This window comes from Oreochromis aureus, linkage group 17, assembly GCF_013358895.1.
Source record: "Oreochromis aureus strain Israel breed Guangdong linkage group 17, ZZ_aureus, whole genome shotgun sequence".
NCBI lineage: Eukaryota > Metazoa > Chordata > Actinopteri > Cichliformes > Cichlidae > Oreochromis > Oreochromis aureus.
In genome coordinates this window covers 39051707-39072850 of record NC_052958.1, presented here as the reverse complement: position 1 = coordinate 39072850, position 21144 = coordinate 39051707, and the positions used below count along the sequence as shown (strand labels likewise).

The 21144-nt window shown below is 36.0% G+C and overlaps 2 protein-coding genes and 1 long non-coding RNA gene across 7 annotated transcripts; all 3 read right to left on the bottom strand.

Annotated features, from left to right (window-relative positions):
• Positions 1 to 1113: 1113 nt before the first annotated feature.
• On the bottom strand, positions 1114 to 6196 carry LOC120433813. 5 transcript variants are annotated; one of them, XR_005608779.1, is made up of 12 exons: positions 6083 to 6190; positions 5256 to 5327; positions 4530 to 5162; positions 4045 to 4131; positions 3331 to 3623; positions 3108 to 3242; positions 2924 to 2992; positions 2734 to 2828; positions 2145 to 2271; positions 1877 to 1994; positions 1715 to 1791; positions 1114 to 1575 (listed from the first exon to the last, which is right to left on the bottom strand). XR_005608779.1 is itself a non-coding variant. In XM_039600721.1 (11 exons), the coding sequence occupies exons 5-11, from the start codon at positions 3177 to 3179 to the stop codon at positions 1462 to 1464; spliced, it is 672 nt and encodes a 223-aa protein (XP_039456655.1). In that variant the 5' UTR covers positions 3180 to 3623; positions 4045 to 4131; positions 4530 to 5162; positions 5256 to 5327; positions 6083 to 6196; the 3' UTR covers positions 1118 to 1461. The 5 variants fall into 5 exon arrangements, 2 of the variants coding, with proteins under 2 accessions (XP_039456655.1, XP_039456656.1); XR_005608778.1 differs by having other exon boundaries at positions 3108 to 3623; XM_039600721.1 differs by having other exon boundaries at positions 1118 to 1575; positions 3108 to 3623; positions 6083 to 6196.
• Positions 6197 to 6395: 199 nt separating this feature from the next.
• Positions 6396 to 6951, bottom strand: LOC120434088. The gene is made up of 3 exons (XR_005608942.1): positions 6809 to 6951; positions 6610 to 6692; positions 6396 to 6511 (listed from the first exon to the last, which is right to left on the bottom strand). It is a non-coding gene; the product is annotated as an uncharacterized LOC120434088 (long non-coding RNA).
• Positions 6952 to 7446: 495 nt separating this feature from the next.
• On the bottom strand, positions 7447 to 12117 carry LOC120433856. The gene is made up of 8 exons (XM_039600811.1): positions 11571 to 12117; positions 10369 to 10396; positions 10077 to 10271; positions 9860 to 9943; positions 9169 to 9240; positions 8981 to 9079; positions 7506 to 8654; positions 7447 to 7467 (listed from the first exon to the last, which is right to left on the bottom strand). Exons 1-8 carry the CDS (start codon positions 11576 to 11578, stop codon positions 7447 to 7449), a joined length of 1656 nt encoding a protein of 551 aa, XP_039456745.1. The 5' UTR covers positions 11579 to 12117.
• Between the last annotated feature and the right edge of the window lie 9027 nt (positions 12118 to 21144).

Below are 21144 nucleotides of genomic sequence, written 5' to 3'. Positions count from 1 at the left end.
TACAGGAAAACTGTAAGAGGTGACGCAGATATTTCACCGGATTCTGACTGTGGGTGACCCCCACTCTTCACCCTGTCACCCACAGACAAATTTACTGTACGGTTTTCCTGAAAATTGATAGTAAACTTTGCACATTTTACTCTACTGTACTCTATATATTCCCATCTTTCACCTCAGATTACAGGAAAACTGTAAGAGGTGACGCAGATATTTCACTGGATTCTGACTGTGGGTGACCCCCACTCTTCACCCTGTCATCCACAGACAAGTTTACTGTACGGTTTTTGAGAAAATTGATAGTAAACTTTGCACATTTTACTCTACTGTACTCTATATATTCCCATCTTTCACCTCAGATTACAGGAAAACTGTAAGAGGTGACACAGATATTTCACTGGACTCTGACTCTGGGTGACCCCCACTCTTCACCCTGTCATCCACAGACAAGTTTACTGTACGGTTTTTGAGAAAATTGATAGTAAACTTTGCACATTTTACTCTACTGTACTCTATATATTCCCATCTTTGACCTCAGATTACAGGAAAACTGTAAGAGGTGACACTGATATCTCACTGGATTCTGACTCTAGGCCATCTCCACTCTTCACCCTGTCACCCACAGACAAATTTACTGTACGGTTTTCCTGAAAATTGATAGTAAACTTTGCACAATGTACTCTACTGTACTCTATATATTCCCATCTTTGACCTCAGATTACAGGAAAACTGTAAGAGGTGACGCAGATATTTCACTGGATTCTGACTCTAGGCCATCTCCACTCTTCACCCTGTCATCCACACCCAAATTTACTGTACGGTTTTCTAGTAAATCAATAGTGAACTTTACCCAAATTACTGTACTATTTTCTGATTAAATTAAATCCTAATCTATTACTGAACAAAATGAGTTCATTCAAGTATTTACTTAACTACAAGAAATTTCTTTCCACACAAAATTTAAATTTTCAAAACATCATTGACACAGCACCTCAAGTAGCAACTTTAGTTTTAGACATTATTTATTCAGTGCTTAATCACAACAATAGTCACCTCAAGGCACTTTACATAATAACTTAAACCTTACAATAACACATACATACAAACACCCAACAATCATATGACCCCCTATGAGCAAGCACTTTGGGGGAAGGAAAAACTCCCTTCTAACAGGAAGAAACCTCCAGCAGAACCAGGCTCAGGGAGGGGCGGCCATCTGCTGTGACCGGTTGGGATGAGAAATTACATTTCTCATATTACAGATTTCTCAGATTACTATTATACATTTTTGATATATTGTTATTCATTATCTGTCATCACACAAATCAACCCAAAAAATCAAAAAGGAAATACTTAAAATACGTGCTCAAAGCAAGAATGTTATTGTGTTTTACACATGTGTTCCTCAAAACACCAATAATAACTATAAGCAGATTATTCTAGTAGCTTTCACTGCATGTGGAATTAGGTTACACAAAGCACACACTTCCACTCTGTCTTCTGAGCGCTGCTGAGCTGTTCATTTGTCATGTCCAGGCATTCAGAATGGAACCAGCAGTTGCAGTTATCACACTGGATCTGTAAACAAATAACATATGTGTTTTCATAAACACATGAAGTAAATAATTCTATGATTTCATAAATTACAATCCTTAACAACACAGAGTCAAATACTTTGTTGTAGATAACATAAAACTATTTTTTAAAAACACTATACCCAGTCAGTGATGGAGGGTCCTGGATTGGGTGGTTTCGCTGTTGCACACATGGCACAGTTGGTGTCACTGTCAAATACTAAAACATAAAAATATATATATATATGTTAGTGTCAATCAGTTTGACACAAACAAATATGTCCATTTGAAAAGAGATTACACACCTGAGGCCTCAAGTATTGTCTGTGCAAATGTCCTTCGTGCCTGGGCCATCTCTTTTTTTGTCATCAAAAATGTCATTTCTGGTTTATTTGGGAATGCTTCCATTACTGCTTTGGCCATCTGAAATGAAAACAAAAAATAAAATTTAATTGAAAACATCTGCAAATGTTACACTTCCTATTTAAATAGTTTAACCTTTTGAGATTATTTTAACTTATCTTCTTATCTAATTTTACAGAACAATATTATTGCTTTAATGTGGTACCATACCATGATGACCATTACTCCGCAGCTAGAACCATCACGTTGAAATGGATGTGTCAGTACTCCTCCTCGAAGTCTCACATTCACCCAGTCTGTTTTGTTGTAGCATGTCCTTCTCATTTTGAAGTATTCACTGTGTGAACATAATGTACATGACATTTATATAGAAATGAAAGATAAAAGTCACACAGAAAAAGAACATTCTGTACTTTTTCATAAATCACATAGACACATATCAATGTGTTTTTAATGGCGTGTCAGAAAGCCCTGTGCTCTAGATTATGTTACATGAAGTATCAAAAATAATAACATGTTCTTTGAAATCTACAAATGTTAACTGTGTCAAATGTCTCACTGCTTAAACACTGTCAGGGTATTTTTATTATTTAAAATTACATATGTGTGTAATTTTGAAGTAATTTTTTTTATTTCTTTCAAGAACTGATAACCATGGATTTTATTACACTTTCATCTACAACCATATGTTCACCTATAGAAAAAGACATCCTCTGTCCTCCTGTCACTTTTCTAATGGCATTACAGAGTACCAAATATTTTATGTTATTATTTTATACATGTAATAACGCATAATTACCGGAATCTTTTGGCTGCACGGTCAGACTCTTCCTGCTCCAAAGAGTTTCTTGAAGGATCGACCAAATACAGACAGCTGTCATCTGCATTTATGTACTGCGATAGATATATAAATTTAAAAAGTACATAAATTATGAAGAATGTTTTATTGAAACAAACTTTTTTTTCACAGAAATGCTGCTTGTACTAACCAGAAACTTCCAGTGTACATTTCCAATGTTCACAAAGGATAAAATGGCTCGGTAGTTGTCAAAGTTCACCTGTGACATATTAGGAATTAATTACAAATTTGCAACAATACTTTTTTCATTTATATCAAGAGATTAATAAAATTTAAAAAAACTGAATTCTAGAATATATGAAATAAAAATTTACCTTGGACAAGCTTTGTCTCCTGATTAGTTCTCTCTCTCCATAGAGGATCACACCGCTCGTGTAGTGGTTCATAATGTAGATATTATTCCCCAGATTCAGCCTAATGGCCCAGTGGTGCAGGAGACTTTCAATGACCTGAGGAGTATAATAAATAAACTTTTATTACTTTGTAAACATGATAAATTTTTTGAATACAAAGGTTAATAAAGAGTTTTTTACTTACGTATACTCAGTATTCAGTCATGAGGATATGCCTGGAATGTAGATCTAAAGCAGTACTTACTGAATGTGTAGGGAACAACTAATGTTCTGCCCCAGCTTTAACGTTATCCTTATGCAGTACTTTTGGGGGGAAGGGGGGTTAATACCTGGATTACATACCTCTCCAACAAGCCAGCTGTGTGGTCTAAGGGTCAGGAACTCACTGTGACGTATGACAAAGTTGTTACCTCTAATCTGAGATGGGACCACAGAAACAACAACTTCCGTTTCCTGTTGTTTCCACAAATATGCGACCTGTGTTTCAACAAGACAATAGTAACTAAATAAAGTTCTAAAAATTCTTCTTAGGAGAGGTTTTAAATGTAATTTTTAAAAGTATTTTATGTACCTGACGCAACAACACGAAAACATCTCCAAATTTGACATAGATTTTAATGTAATTTATTTGAGATGTTAAACTACAATAAGAAATTAAAAATTGAGTCAGTTACTGTTGTTCTTGTAAAATTAAGGCCAGTAACTTGTAAATGTTACATTTATTGTTGGACTGACATTTGTCATTTTTCTGTGATCTGTAATTTTCATTCATCAACACATACATACATACAGCACATAATAAAATCTAATATATAATTACAAAAATATGTACTAACAAACTTGGTTTTTCAAACACATGACATAGTTTTTGAATTAGAGTTTGTTTGTGAAACATCACCTGTGATGCAGTGTCCTTTGTTAGACCGGTTGTGTTTCTCTCAAGGTGCTCTGTCCTTTCCAGTGTAGATGGAGAATCCTCTGGCCCCTCGATTTGTGGGTTGAATTTAAAAGAAAATATTTGTTACTGCTGTGATCATTTTAAGTAATGTTTTATTAAGGAAAACATGGCATTACCTTTGCATGAATTACACGTTATTAATGCTGATATATTTCACATAATACTAACTAAGTGTGGTGTTTGTTGGCTTACAAAATCATAACAAATGAAGAAGAACAACATAGCCTGAATGTATTTAATGACTGCTACTTTTTGTGGCCTAATTTTTATTGCACAATTTGAAAAGGGTTATTCTATGCATCAAAGATGCGATAATTCTTCAATTTCACTTGTTATTTCATAATAATTATTTATTCATGCTGATTGTTATCATTTTTTTCTAACACTAAAGATAACAATTATACTTTAAAAATGGGTGTACTCACTGTCCTCCTGACATCAGAGAGTGGCTCCAAAAGGATCTCTTTGAAGGCCCTTTCCATTTCCTTCACGGTTGGATCATCGTTGTTTACCAGGTGTATTTCAAATGGAGGACTTGTGGGGTTCTTATGTTTAATGTACTTTTTGATTGTGGTGACTACAACATCAGCACAAATTGAGACTGGAAAGTTGAATAATCCAGAGCTCACTGCTGGAATGGCAACAGATGAAAATTTGTGCTCTTCTGCACATGTCATGACATTCAAAATACCTTTAGTTAAAAGTTTCTTTGCATGGGATATCATGTGCACTGTGGGGTCATTCTGCAGACACGGGCCTACCAAATGAATCAGCTTCATGCAAGGTAGTTTGCCTGCTGTGGTAACTGCAACTTGTCCAGCCTTTATTTTGCCATTTTTGGCAATGAAGACATCACTCTCTGCTTGGATAGTACGTCCTCCAGTAGCAGACAGGGCCTTTGCAAGTCCACCCATGTGAGAGAGACTTTCATTAGCTGCATTCACAATTGCATCCACTTTGAAGGCACATAAATCTCCTTTCCATACTGTGACCGACACTTTATTAGCCATGTATGTTGCTATTTTTTGGCAAACGGCTATTTGTTCCTGGCTCTTATCCTACAAAGATAGACACATGTCAATTTTCAGAGTCATTTATGACAATAACACACAAAACATAAATGCAGACTTTAAAAACATATCTAAAAATACCTGGTTTTGACGAGCATCATGTTGTTTGTGCTGTTCCTGTTTAAAGGTTTGAACAGTGGTCTTCCCTTTTATCTGTTAACAGATAACATTTTTGAATGACTTTATATAATAGAATATAATAGACAATAGAATATGGTCATCAATGACACAAACTTGTTCTGATTTGAGATGTATGTAACGAGTGAGCATCTGTCCTGCTGTTGGTGTACCATACAGGCACTGATATGACTGTGTATGAGTGCCTAGTCCCCTTAAAGGACTCTGTCCAACATTACATCCCAAGTAAACAGAGGAACTATGAGAGAAAAACATGGGCAGTATGTGATGCCCGGTCCAGCTGTACAGAGAACATGCTAGTGTACGATTGCAAACTTGCTTGCCTGCAGTCAGGGCACGCGAGCTGTGCTTAATACAGTAGGTCTCCAAAGACAATGATCACCCTTGAAAGCTTGTTTAATTCATATGCCCTTGGCCTACAACTGCTGAAAACAAAGCTGTACATGGTGTGACCAGCAAAAAGCAAAAAACCTGAGCTTCCTCCGGCACTTGTGTCACCTACGGACATGCATTTTTTGTCATTAAAGTGGGGGTTCACTAAGGCCCATGCCTAGGTGTAATACATTGTCAAAAAACATAAAAATTTCAGGTAATCAGTTGGAATACAGTTTGATAAAACTGTATTCCACGGATGATAATTTATAATTTATAATTGATGCTTTATAAATAGTCAAAGCAGACGCTTTACCCCAGAGGACAAAAGGAGTATGGCAATCGGGAGGACATCACAAGGTTTAATTATTGAAAATAATGGGAACATGATGACTTACCTCAGTTTTCTTTTTCTTCAGTGGCAGTTCAGTCACTAACGGTGACACGTACACACCTTTCCGTTTAATGCGTTTGTCTTTCCATTTCTCCATTTCCACGCGAAAAGACTGTTGATTACACATACATACTTTTAGTGCTTACTTATTTTATCAACTCTTAATTCTACAGTCATAGCCAAATGTTTTCACTTTTTCTTAGTTTCTTGTTCTATTTGTATAAAACATCATTTTCATTATTAGGAAGTTATTCATACCTTTTGTCTTGATTTTTCATGTCTGCATATTCAAGCAGGAGGGCATCATGCATTTTTGATAAATTTCCACAAAGTCATCAAGCCTTGTCAGTCTCCTTCTCTGGATACGGATTTTTTTCAAATCCCACTGGCTTTTCTCCATGATTCCTTGGGTTCTGTTGTCTTGTGTAAAATTCTTAAATGCAATAGTACATTGTTTAAGTCAGTATCTATGGATTGTAAATTTATATACAATTTATGTTTCTTTTTCACTTATTCTTCTCGCTATGATACCTGGTTCTTGGATTGCTGAATGTCACTATAGAGTTTACTGAGCTGCTGGTAAGCAGGACCAGTACCATGATGTCCAAGATCCCCTAAAAAGAATACAAGTAATTCAAAACATAATTAAAATAGATAATTCAACATTTATCACATTTACATTTATTAATAAATGACAATTTATGATAGTAATACAACAAAAAAAATGTACCGAGCATCATTGATGACCACAAAGTTGCATGTGGTAGAAGGTGATTTACCAGACCGGCAATAAATTTGGGTGCATGAAAGATGTTTCTTTCACCCTCACAGTCCAGTGTTGCATTGTCAACAATTGCCTGGAAATGGGTCTTCAAGGGGCATTCTGAACATCAGTCTGTAAAACAGATATATATCTATATTCAGTAAGTTATCAAAGCAAAGAGAAATTAATTATATGTAATGTTATTGTGGTTTAAAATATATATATATTTTAATAATTTAAATTCATTAATTCATTTGGGACATACACAAGTAAAAAGTTATTAATAAGATTACTTAAATAATAAATCTTAGCTAACCTTGTAGTCCTCAGCAATCACAGTCTTTTCATCCAAATCCAGGGTCCCCCTTTTTTGCATAAGGATTTTCAAGTTGTTGTAGTGTTTTGTTACGTTCCTTCCACTACAAGGACTGCAAAACACTATTGCTGCACTATGGACAACATCATCCATGTCTTTTAAGTTATCACAGCATGCAAGGAGCCCAAACACATGCATTCCAAGCCTGTAGTTCTCTGGAATGCTGGGAAAATGAACGAATGAAATCACTGTTAGTAGGGCCTTTACATTACAAATCTTGTATTCTTTTTTAATTATTGATATAAATGTACTCACTGTTTTTGCAAAGGTCCTTGGCATTTTCATGACATGGCTCAAACATCGATGAAGAATGGGAATGTTGAATTGCTGTGCTGAATGCTGGCCAGTGAGTAAGACATAGTACTTCTGCAGCAGATCCTCTAGACTTGTTCTGCAGAATGTCATGGAAATGGATCGAAGGAGTACTAGGGATCCATCACACATGAACATGACAGGCCTGTTGTAGGCCCAATTACCAAATGCTCTTACCAGATCAGTCTGAAAGGCCTGCAAGAAGTATGTCACAGAGGCAGTAGTGTGGTCACATGTGACATATGTAGCAACTGGAAGAGGAGAAGCACCTTTGGACGGGTTTCTGACAACCAACTCATACACATAATATGGTGGCCTTCCAGCACTTTCTTTTCTTATTATACTTCCAGTGGCATCAAAGTACACAATGTCTTCTTTGCATCTTTGATGAAAAACTGACAAGGTTTTCTTAGACCATAGCATTATGCCCTTTGGATGCATCAGAATCTTCTGCAGTACATCCTTTTCAGTGTCCTGATACTGTTGAATTATCTTTTGTAAGCTCATCAACTCGTTGGGATCTGCTCTACTGGCTTTTCTTTCAGACCATGCAATGTTTTTCAAGACTTCTTTTGTTGGAGCATCATCCCTGTTGCCAGGTTGGATCAGCTTTTGTGGCACTTTCTGTAAAGACTCCAAGTACAAGCTCCTTGGTAATTTGTTTTTGAGGAGTTCTCCAGTACTTTGACGTGATTGTGCACACACAGGCTGCCTTTTCAGCTCTTTGTTATTATGGCAGACCTCACCTCCTTTAAAAACGACTTCTGCTTTCAGTGTCTCTTCATCATAAACCACCACATCCACAGTGACAGGGCAGTCCTGAAATCTGCAGTACCCCATACACCTGAAAACCGGTGCCTTTGATCTTGAAGAGAGTTTTTTCACACTGTGTCTCCGAAATCCAAAACTGCAGTACGGATTAAGGGTTCTGATTCCACTGGCAATTATATTTGTCCACTGCAGTCCTTTAAATAGTCTTCCTGACTGATGTTGCCGTAACTCCTTCCATTCATTCTCATTTATGAAAAAGAAAGTTTTCTGCTGTGGCAAACCAGATGTGAAAAATCTTTCTCCTGAACTGCTACTGTCTGTGTTGACCTTAGCTGATTCATCTGATTCATTCCTCTGCAACATACAGATATATATTTCAAAAAAATATATAAATACTTTCAATGTTTGTCACTACAGTGTCTCTATGAAACAGCATCATTATGTTACAATTTCACTAATGAACCCATAGTACAAGTAAGTGAATATGACTAAGAAATATTTATTTTACCTCTAAAGATCATCACAAAAAGATTTTAACTTTAAATTTAAACTTTGGATTACATTTAAAAAGACAAAATTTTTAATATAATAATTACATCCTGATAGTGTTTAACAAAAATATAAACTCCGTGTTTTCTTTCTCTGTTGTGCATTAAAAACAGCAAAAGTTATGAAATTACCTTAGCATTTGCATTTGAAGATGAAGATTTAGAGTCACTCTCGAGGGATTGTGTGTCTGGGGTATGGATGCCGCTCTCTGCAGTTTTTTGAAGTGCATCCTGGGAAGAGAAAGCGTTTTCGTTAATTTACAAATTAATGTTTTTCCAAGGTATCACAATGTAATACTAAATAATATACAAATAATTACCTCTTTTCTTGAAGGTAAAGGTACATTTCCTACAGATTGTGGAGACTTTGGCGCAACAACGTCTTCCTCATTCTAACGAATCACAAATTAATTAAAACATAACAATTAGACTGAAATATCTGTATGTCTTTGTTAACATACATTATTACAAAATATTTTGAAAGGAATCACTATGTAATGACGGTTTTATAAGGGAAAAAATATTCAGCAAAGGAATATAGTACTATAATTATTGTAAATGATAAAGTAATATTCTGATTCAGATTTTGGAACTTGATTGGGCAATAACAAGATCAAATGGAGAAATTAGAAGGGTGGAAGACAAGGAGTGAAAAGTTAGTCAGCAGCAGGAGGATGAGTTGGTTACTCCTTTAAAATGGAGGTCAGATATGACACTCAGGTCTTTGTGAGGCTGTCCTGTGGGGGTGCTTAAGGCTCTACACCGCATGGTTTGGTGATTTGCTTTGATATGTGTTTACTTGCTGTTAAGCCTATTGTAATCTACTTTCTTGCTCTCCATATGACTCATTATTACTCTGTTTCAAGATTTAAATTATTTTAAAGATGACATTTTGGAGTGAATTTGTTTTATTTGTATCTAAAAAGCTGGATCTCTACTATAGCTGGATAAGGTTGTCATAATGGCTTCAAAATTTTAAATCTGACAGTAAGTGTATGACACATTTCTTACAATGGAAGGAACATCATCTCCAAGTGTTGTCTCTGCAGTAGGAAAATCAGTCTGTAGTAAGGGACCCTCTACCCCTGATGTGGTCTGTAAAAATATTTGATTTTTGCATAATAATTTTTATTACCGGAAGTTCTACCAAAGAAATATCTGTTCTTTTTTTTAAAAAATTTTTTTAAATGGAATAAATATAAATACTTTGTGAAAAAACATTGCTTACCTTTTCATACTGCAGGACTGCTTTGAGAATTTTTTTCCTATTAAGACATGTATTAGGCACTCCCAAATCTCTTGAGACATTTTCCCAAAAGCCATGCACTTTGTGAATACTGTAGGTCTTTAGACTGGTCCCGGGTTCAGCATACTTGTGAATGACCTCTAATATATTTGGCAGGGATTTTGAAATTGTCCGTGCCTTTTATGTAAAAGAGAACAGTGACATTAACACATCTTTGTTCAATCTGTATCACACCACAATAATGTATCACATTATTTTTTGTTAAATTACTTGCCTTTCCAAAAACTGAAAAAGTGCAGGTCCTGAAATTTTGAGACAAATGAAAATTAATACAAAGAAAAACAAACCATATGAACATATCTGTTATCCTGAGATCAACCTTGCAATGCTGATCAACAATAACATATGAAACAGCATAAATGTGAACTCTTCATTTAAGTTTAATAGACTTCAGAAAACATTTTGGGGCACTCCAAGTACCCACACTCTAGTGATGTCCAAAACGCATGATGCGGAAAAATCTTTTTGGTGCATTTTTCTATGCCAACAACATAACTGGTAGCAGTTAGATTTTTGGACATACAAGTGCTAACTAACACAGTCCTTTTTAATGTTTATTTGCTAATACACTATCACTAAGTTCTAAGTTTTAAAATTCACAGTGCAAATTACTGTAATCAACACTATAGTTAAAAAACACAAGCACTAATTCACTGTGTATAATACACATTCCCTACCTGATTTATTACTATTAATAATGTTATACTCTGTTAGATATACATTTTGAGTGGCTCCTAAACCACAAAGACAAGCTGTTAAAGACCGTTGCTCTGAGCGTATTTTACAATCATTATCACAATCACAACGACATGAAAGAGTCATTGTGTCAAGCCAATGAAAAATTAAAATCTGGTAATACCCAGTGCAAATGCTTAAAAGAGAATTTATGACCTTATGTGACAAAAAGACTTTTGTGAGATGAGTTATTTATCATGGTGAACAGTGTTACTTATTATGGTTGTTTTACAACTAATTCAACCAAACATGGATTTTGTTTTAACGTATTTTTTCGTACTACAAAATGTTACGTATCTTTCAATTATCTCAATGTGTTATCACTTCTTTTTCTTAATGAATATTTATATTTAAAAAAAGATACAACATCAAAAGTTTTAACTATGCTTAAATGGAGTGTGTTACTTTTAAATGTACGCCTAAGAGTACAAAATCTAATCTTAGGTATATGTTATATTTCTATATATATATGCTCTCCATCGGTTAGTATATCAATATTATTAAAGTTTTCAAATTCTAAAAATTATGATTTTAGACACATTTCTGGACGAAGACTATATACAAAGCGCAAACAATCTAAAACAATTTTCTATAATTAGACTGAGGAAAATAACTGGCATTAAATGGCTAGAATGTTCTCGTTTCTTGTTAATAGTCCAATTTTTAGTGTTAATTACTCACCTTTCCATTTTATTGTTGGTGGGTAAACCGAAAATTTTTGTCCACGTAGGCCTCGAAGAAAAGTTCAGTGTACTAATAATAAGTATATGTAATGACAGCGTAACCACATATAACCGTTTCCTGTCGCAATGAAAGCTACGTTATCTGTCCATACGATGCAACGACTCAATAAATACCGAAAGATCACAGGTGGGTTGGCTATATGTCATGTGACTCTTGTCCCACACATCAGTTTGCATTGAATTAACAAAAAATACTAATTTAATTCTAATAATGAAGCAAAAACTAAAAAATGTTAAGGCAATGTACAACCTTTTAATGTCATGTATAAAATATAATCAAAATAGTATTGGCAGAAATATTTCTATGAGTTACAGTATGAAAAAAACAAAAAAATGTATGAAACCTGCAATCAAAAGGCAAGATATTGTATAGGTAATTCATAATATTAATGTTAAAGACAATGAGTGTCAGAGAAAAAGACAAAAGCATATTGCTTAAAATATATTGTAAAAGATGTGATTAAAGACTTTCATATAAATTATGAGAATTGAAAATTGTTTTATACCTCTAAGACTACTATTACTTATAGTAACATGAAAATTAACAAACAAAGAGGAAAATATTATTTTCTATTGGACAAGTGAGTGAGTTAGATTTTCAACGTTTGTGCACTTAACATATTTACTGAGACAATCAAAAATAAGCATGGAACAACATCTGTTGCATGCCATGGCATCCAGCTCTGTGTTTTCTGTTACTCTTGTCTTTCAGGTGTCAAGCCTCATTCTATTGTCCAATGCAAAGGTAATTGGCACGTCTCTATTGGCTGATCTGGGGAACAGTAGACCAATCGCTTGCCTGGGATAATTTAAAAAAACAGCTCCCAGGCCAGGTTGGCTTCTGACTGTCTTTGAACTTTTGTTAGTAGGTGTCTGTGTGTGTGAATAGAGTGTTTGGGTGTGAGGCTGGACAGATAAGATCGGAGTACCCCAAACACATTCAAATGAGCTTTAAGTGTTAAAAACACTAGGTTAGGCAGGTGATGACACTTTTGTATCCTGTGACTGACCTTATGTGTCAAGCAGCTACACAGGCCTTTTGTTTTGCATATTATTTGATTTCCACTTTAGGGAAGCTGTTGGCATCTTTTTGTTTTAGTAATGTCTTTGATCTGGCTCAGCCGCCCGGTTCTCGTCCCCAGCCTTTTTCTTTTGTTAAGCTTACTTTTATCAAGGCATGGTAAATGAACAGTAAACCTTGCCTGATGACTAATCTTCCGTTCCCTCTCATTGATTTATTTGGGTTGTCATGGCAGAAGTATTAAACAATGCCTTTTATTAGAACATAAGCATTTAAATTCAGTAATTTTATTTGAATTAGTTAAATATGAGTGGGCAACTCTGACCATGACAAGACTGCATTTGCTCTAAAAATTAATACAAAATTTAGACATATTGTTGTCATTATTTTTACTCTTCAATTTTATGTGTTTTTTCTTTAAGATGGTATCAGAAGTTGCTCCTCCACCATGAAAAAAACCATCTGCATGTATTCTTTCACTACATCCACGATTCTCCTCTGTGGTCTTCCTCATTCATCCTGTTTGGAGCTTAATGTTCAACATCCTTTATCTATTAAAATTACAGAAGGAGAAGAAAATAATCATCAGAGCAGGAGTCATGATAAATGATAAATAGATTACTAGTACATACAAACATAACACTTGCATAATTTCTCTGATAACGCTGCATTGGATGGGTTTATTAACGGTGGGCTGAAATTGTACTACAGTATGCTGGTGAGGAACTTATTTGAGTGTTGAATAAAATGTCATCCGCAATCTGTATATGAATTGTCATTAAAACCATAGAGATTCTTACTTATAAAGGAAAGAAAGGTGGGACAATGCACATCAACATATAGTGTATATTTTTTGAAACATTACAAAGATACAGGTAATTCTGGGTTCACCTGAATTACAGATTAGACTGGTGGACAAGCAGAGATGTGTACAACTGGTGACAGCATCAGTGACAGGGATGCCAAAAGGAAGAACAAATTAATCAGCAAGGCTGAAGCAGAATTAGGAGGCGTCAGAGTCAGCGAGGGTCAGAGATCAATGAACAAATTGCCCACCTTCATGGATAATGCATCACCCTCAAAAGGATTCAAAATTTGGGCCATGAAGAACAGTTCAGGAAACTTATTTTATTGTTTCGTCTGTGAAACTGTATAAATGAAATGTAAATTATGTTAAAGGCAAACACATCTGTAAGCCATAAGAAACAAACATGCTTTGCATTATACCTTCAAACATCTGTATAGATTTCATACAATATTTTATAATATTTAATATTTCTTTTACTGTTGATATGTCAATGATATGTATTTTTTATGACTAAATAATGCTCTATCGAACACCTGGCAATAACAGCAGGTGTGGCAATTTTGTAATTACTTGTTTAAATTTGATATTATTTTAGGCAGTATATTTTCTTAGCCTTTGTCATACTCTGTTAACACAGCAATCTCAGAAACCGTACAGTAAATTTGGCTGTGGATGACAGGGTGAAGAGTAGGGGTCACCTAGAGTCAGAATCCAGTGAAATATCTGCGGCACCTCTTACACTTTTCCTGTAATCTGAGGTCAAAGATGGGAATATATAGAGTACAGTAGAGTACATTGTGCAAAGTTTACTATCAATTTTCTCAAAAACCGTACAGTAAATTTGTCTGTGGATGACAGGGTGAAGAGTGGAGATGGCCTAGAGTCAGAATCCAGTGAAATATCTGCGTCACCTCTTACAGTTTTCCTGTAATCTGAGGTCAAAGATGGGAATATATAGAGTACAGTAGAGTAAAATGTACAAAGTTTACTATCAATTTTCAGGAAAATCGTACAGTAAACTTGGCTGTGGATGACAGGGTGAAGAGTGGGGGTCACCCAGAGTCAGAATCCAGTGAGATATCTGTGTCACCTCTTACAGTTTTCCTGTAATCTGAGGTGAAAGATTTGAATATATAGAGTACAGTAGAGTACATTGTGCAAAGTTTACTATCAATTTTCTCAAAAACCGTACAGTAAATTTGTCTGTGGATGACAGGGTGAAGAGTGGGGGTCACCCAGAGTCAGAATCCAGTGAAATATCTGCGTCACCTCTTACAGTTTTCCTGTAATCTGAGGTCAAAGTTGAAGATATTAAAAGTACAGTACTGTATATTGGGTAAATGTTATTGTTAATTTTCGCTGAATCGTACAGTAATTTTGGTTGTGGATTATGGGGTGAAAAGTGGAGATGAACCAAAACTGGGAGTGGATATTGAAGTAAAATAGTGTCAGGACACAAAAGACTGCATTTCTAAGCCGGTCTTCATCCGTACCGTAATATACGTAAGAGTAGTGCAACCACATTTTAGGTGCGGCTGGCGGGGCGGCTAGCTTGACTGTGACTTCGTAAGTGAGGGCTCACTTGACCGCGGTCAGAAAAGCCGATCAGCTGATCATTGATCACTTTCACGATTGAAGTAGCAGCAGCAGAGGGAGAGAGAGAGGCAGTTGCTCCATATATCAGTTGTTAAGCTTAACATGGGAACGCTTTACAAACATTCAGAGATGAACTTACACACTTGCTTTACTTCTCTCTGGGATAACTTCCTCGGAGATGAAATGCCGGTTTGGTAGCGAGGCTACAAATACACACAGCCGCTCTATCACGTGATGCATAATGCTCCGACGTGCTACGGTTATGAGCCGAGTTACGCCGTGTTGCAAATTTTGTGAGATGCTTTTTTGATATTTAATGGATCGGATTACATTTTTTATTTTTCGCCGATATCCGATCCAGTAATTTAGGTCAGTATCGGACCGATACCGATACGTAATATCGGATAGGTCCATCTCTATTTACCTATTTTACTTCATCTCATATGTCATTGTACTGAATTTGAGCATCCTTAAGCTTAATGCAGATTACTGTTAACAACTGGTTAAAGTAATGGTCTGGAGCACAGGCTGTTGTTGATCAGGGAAATCTAAAGAATCATCTAAACATTTTGTGTCAGCACGGGGTGGGGGAAAGCCATTCACCAGAGCATAGCTTAACTGCTGCTGATGTGGGCTGGCCTTTGTGGAATTACAGGGATTATTTTACATAACCATCATCTTATCATTGCATTAATTATCATTTCATCAAAGCGTTTATTGAAGCTGCTGGCATTATGCTATAATTTATATTATAGGGGTTATCATAATCAAATATTAACATGTTTATTGCAGGTGCAGTTATAACTACTTTAAAATGATTGAGTTAAATATATATATCAAAACTCATATGCTGAGTATATTGTTACAGTAAAATAGTAGCTGAGCAAAGGCCTGAATGTATTCAGCTTCTTGTGGTATTTGAGTTTGCCTAGTTACAGGTGACAGAAGGATGTCCAGTCCATGGTGACCTCAAAGGCCTGAGATCATCACCATATTCGGAAGAGGATGCCAGAACGAGGAACCTCTGTGTTTGCATTTAATTCTTAAAATACATGAATGTTCTGTACATGCAAATTATGTGCTTGTAAACGCAAGAAGGGCGTCATAATACCCTGATGTTATAAAAGCAATCTGAAGTGTATTTTTGGTCGGGATTTACAACTGATGGTTTCAGTGTACGTCTCCCCACGCTGCGTGTATTCATTAAAATCAATTGTTTGATTGACCTCTTCTGGACCATCATTGTTTTACTCTCGTCCTCAATTTCGAACCCGTAACATTTGGTGCATTGGCCGAGGGTTGAGTAGAGAGAGTTGGAGGTTGAGACCGAGAGGGTCCGAGGCGCTCGAGCGAGCAGACACGAGTCAGTGGTCGAAGTGAGTGGACATAAGCCGGCTTATTCAAAGGTAAGGCACTACCTGTTGAATTATTTCCAAATAGTGCCGGATTGGTTATGACGAAATTAAAAGTCTACTCACTGAAATTACTGGTAAAGGTCTGTTTTGATTTTGGTGAAAATCTCATGAGAAGTGAAGTTGAAGTAATGATAATGAAACGTTGAAAACAAGTAAAGAGTAAAGAGAATAAGTGTATTTAAAGCAGTTGGACTGCAGAGTGAATTTAGAATAATAGGTAATTGGTCATTTTAATTGGTGAGACGGTTGGACCGGCTTCAGTCATATACTTAATGTGAAGTTATGATGGTTGTTTTAAATTAAGATAAATTTCTGTAGAACGGCAGTTGGACTGCTAAGAAGTGCATTGTTCGGAGGTGACGCTCTAAATTTACTGGCGACGGTCGTGAATTCCTTGGGAAGGGATAGTCCGATTGGCAATCGTGGACAACTGAGGACGGTCCAAAATAGCTACTGATTGGATCAGTTTACCGTTTGGAACGGTATTTGCACTTTTTTGGGTAGTAAAGCTTGGAGCTTGGGCGTTGGACGCTTTTAAATTGAGTTAGGGATTTTAGAGATTAGACCAGAGACAGGTTGGACCTGATACTGGGTAATTGACAATAAAAAACTTGGAGTTTGTCCCTTGGAGGGTTAATTTAAATTTGTCAAAATTCTGTAGGTTGTGCAATTTCAGGCCTGATAATTGTTGTTATTGTAATTATAAGACGTCTGTGTATCTGTGTAATATAAAGTAAGAGGTTTGGTATCAAAAGGAGTCTGACCCAGCACTGAGCTGAAGTGCTGAGGCCATTTTTAGACGGAGTGTGTGTGAAAATGCAAATGAGGCAGCTGCGAGGTCCCTAGAGTTTTAGGAAGTTCATAGAGAGTGTTACACATTGCTGAATGCCTGTATTTAAGATGCTGGTTTTGTTTATTACAATACTGTAAGTAAAGTTTTTATTTCTTGCCATGACTGTATGACTTTTGCTGGGTTTTGAGATAGGATACATAAACTGTTGATACTTAGGACCGTTATTTGGGTTCTGAGAAATGAAATTGACTTTGAAATAATTTCATTAATACATATGTCTGTAAGTGATGTCTCTTTTGGTGTCGAAGTAAGATGTTTTAGGATTTTTAGATGGGTTTTGTTTCTGTTTGAGATAATATATACAGTTAAATTTTCTGTGTGCGTGTTGTTGAGTGACAACATGCGCAGTTTAAATTGGGCGCTGTTCCTTCCTCTTTTTAGTTTCAAAACACAAAGGCTGTTAGATTAAAAATTACTGTGTGAGGAACGGTTTGACTTTTGACTAGGGAAATAATATGCTTACTTTTGGGTCTATGAAGATATCATAACATTTTGGTGGAGATGCCAGGGTAAAAATAGTGAGCTCAGACGAGGGAGTCTGAGAAAAAAAACACCGTGAGATGAGCAAGGTGTTTAACTGACTCAGGATTTCAGAGAATCGAGTCAGCGGCGATCTTGAGTTTTAATAGTAAGTTGATTGTAAGAGAAAAATCAATGTTTACCATGTTGAAGTAATTCTGATGATATTACTAGAGGTGTTGCGACACAAGTGAAGAACAAGTTGTAAATGGGGACTCACAATTATGTTGATATGGATAAAGGACAGAAACAGTTTCTGAATTTTGAGGAGAATTTTGAAGCACTGAAGTTGAATTTTCTCTGTGCTTGGTGCCCTGTGTGGACCTATATTAGAGTTATAAGTCCAAAGGTTATGACCTGGAGGTCATTCATGGTGTTTAAAGAAGAACAGGAATTAGAAAAGATATTTAATGTCATATTTTGTGTAAATTGAGGGGGACTCACCACATATGTGTTCACCTTTTTAATTTAAAGTGACACAGACATTGACACACACATAAAGTTGTTAGGGGTGAGTTACTTCCTCTTTTAATTTTAAACTGCAACACATGTGTGCATTGGACTAGAATTTCATTTGGGCTAGTTAAAGATAAAGATGACCTGTGTCAGCCCCACAGGTGGGAAATTTCTTTTGTTAAAGCAAAAGCGCAAAGTTATGCAGTAGAAATCAGAAAACACTGGAATGCCATAAAATAAAATAGAACAGAATGATGTATACAATAGAATAAAATAAGAATACCAAGACTATATAAAACTCTTTCTCTTTTAAGAGGACAGACGCAGTTACTGAGGGTTGTCTACTTCCCTTCCTGATTGTAAACAAGCATGTTTGATGGAGATCTCTGGCGCTTGATAAAACTCCTCTAAAACTCCCTCTAAGACTCTTAGGAAAGCGTGTATGGAGTGATTATAAGTGTATGAATGTTGTACTGGATTTTAATGATTCTGTGTGAGTTGTACAAAGTAATAAAAGTAATAATAAGACTGCGAGGTACATAGGAGAATGAGTGAAAAGTGGAAGTCTGAGAGAAAAGGCAGTGTGTGTGAGGCGATTATGAAAGGATTGTGTGAATGAAGTAAAAAAAAAAAAAAAAAAAAAACCAACAACAAAAAACTGACAAATGCAAAATTAGTATACTTAAAAGTCTGTGTGAGAAGAGAGGTGTATTGTTTTAGATCAAGACTTAGTAAAACTAAATAGACAGACGAGTTAAATTCTGAGAAGATGAAGCGAATGCATGTTTAAGTAAAAGTAATAAAATGACATTAATTACAGGTTTCAGAAAAGGGACATATCGAGAGAAATAAATACATGAACGGATAATTACATTAATGAATTGAAAACATACGCACACAAACTGTTACATGTGAAATTATTGTTGGAAAGTTAATACACACATGAAATAAAGAAAGCAGTTTACACTCCTTTAATTTACAGAACCAGTGTGTCCCCTAGATCTGGTGACACCCTTGCCCAGTTGGCCCCGTATCAGGTGAGCATGGAAGGCTGGACAGCCCATGACGGGTAAGATCCCACCTCGAAACCCTGGGACAACCTAAGGCAGGCACAGTCACGATTGCTCGCTAAGTCCCTAAGTGAGCCTGGAGTCACTGGAGGAGATGGGACTAAAGGTAAAAGCCGCTGCGCAAAGGCAGAGGGAAAGGTCGTTAACAATGACCAGTGATGAGCCAAAGACAGAAAACACACCCTGTCAAGAGGAGTCTGAAACACTGCAAAAGAAACATTTACAAGATCACAAGGATCACAAAGAAACATTGATAAAAATTACACATACAAACAGAAAATGCACTAACCTTATAAAGATAAGCTCATGAAGATTAATGCGATTAAAACCTGGCTAAGAATACAAACATATGTAATTAAATAAGGTTGCTAATTTCAGGAGTGTTAAAATGGTGTGGATGTTGAATAAAATACACTTGGATAAAGTAACGTTGAGGAAAAACTCAAAAGAAGTTAGATGACAAGGAAATCAGTTATGCAAAAAAAAAAAAAAAAAGATAAGTGATTAAAGTAGTTTAAAAAGAGTGACTTAGCAGTGCTTTTGCACTGAGTGATCAAAACAAGTGATTAGTATAGAAAGAAAATGAAAATAATTGAATAATGGCATGAGGTTTAAAAAAAAAAAAAAGTATTTCTCTTGCCAAGTTAAATTGTTGAGATATGGCTGAGTATGCAAAAAGTTTGAGAGCTCGTGTGAATGTGGACAGAGGAGCTTGCTGTGTGTGTGTGATTGAGGCCTTAAAGGAGGGGTAGATTGTTCAGAGGTGCAAATTTGATTAAGAGGTTTATAAATTAGTGTTGACACATTGTTATAAGGTGGTAGGCTGAATCTGAGTATGGTAAAGTGCTTAATGGGGGTTATTGTTGTGTACGAAACGGTGTAGCTTTTGGCGAGGTTTTTAGTGTGTTGAATGGGTGAAATTTAAGATTGTTGAAGATTTTTGAGGTTGTTGTTTTATTTTTAAAGAGGGAGTTTTAATAAACATGGACATGTTTAAGGGGGTTTGTAACAGTGCACTTATAAAGAAAAAACCTGTCAGGTGATTTTGTTTTGTACTTTGATGAGCTAATACTCAGCTCTCTTTTTTCTCATTTTGTTCTAAGCAGGCCTGCAAAAGAAAACAATGAATAACGGCGCCGACAATAGTCTCAGGAAAACAAAAAATAAGGTGACCTTTTCCAAATTATAATGGGCGAAGGAAAGAGGCCACGTGTGGGGATCTGATCAGATTGTGAGTCCCTGTCTAAAAGGATTGCAGCGAGCCAATCCAGTCCAAAAGTATAAAGAACTATTTTCCTAGAAACAACTAAAAAGAAAATAAATGAGTATATAAATTAACTGAGTTTACTGAAAGTGGAAAATGTGATTATTTGTGCGGACGTTTACCACTACCCGATGTTAATGCGTGTGAGTGAATGTGTGGGAATGGACAGGTGAATGGACGGACCAGGCAGACCATAGGTTGGACCGACTGGACACTGACAAAAGACTGGACTAAGGTTGGACACATGACTGATAATTGTTCTGTTTTAACTTTTCTTTTGTAACACAGGTTGGATCATAAGTGGGGAAACTGAGTATAAAAGGTGATGTACTGGTTAACACACAGGCTTTTGGTTCTAGGACGTTTCAAGGATGCAGGCTGTGGATGGAGCCCAGAAAGGATTTGACATGATGATTAATTTGATTTCATTCCTTAAACACAGGTTTGAAGCTCCGGAGCATTTATACATAATATGATAAGACTAAACTTTTCTATAATTCCATAACCTGA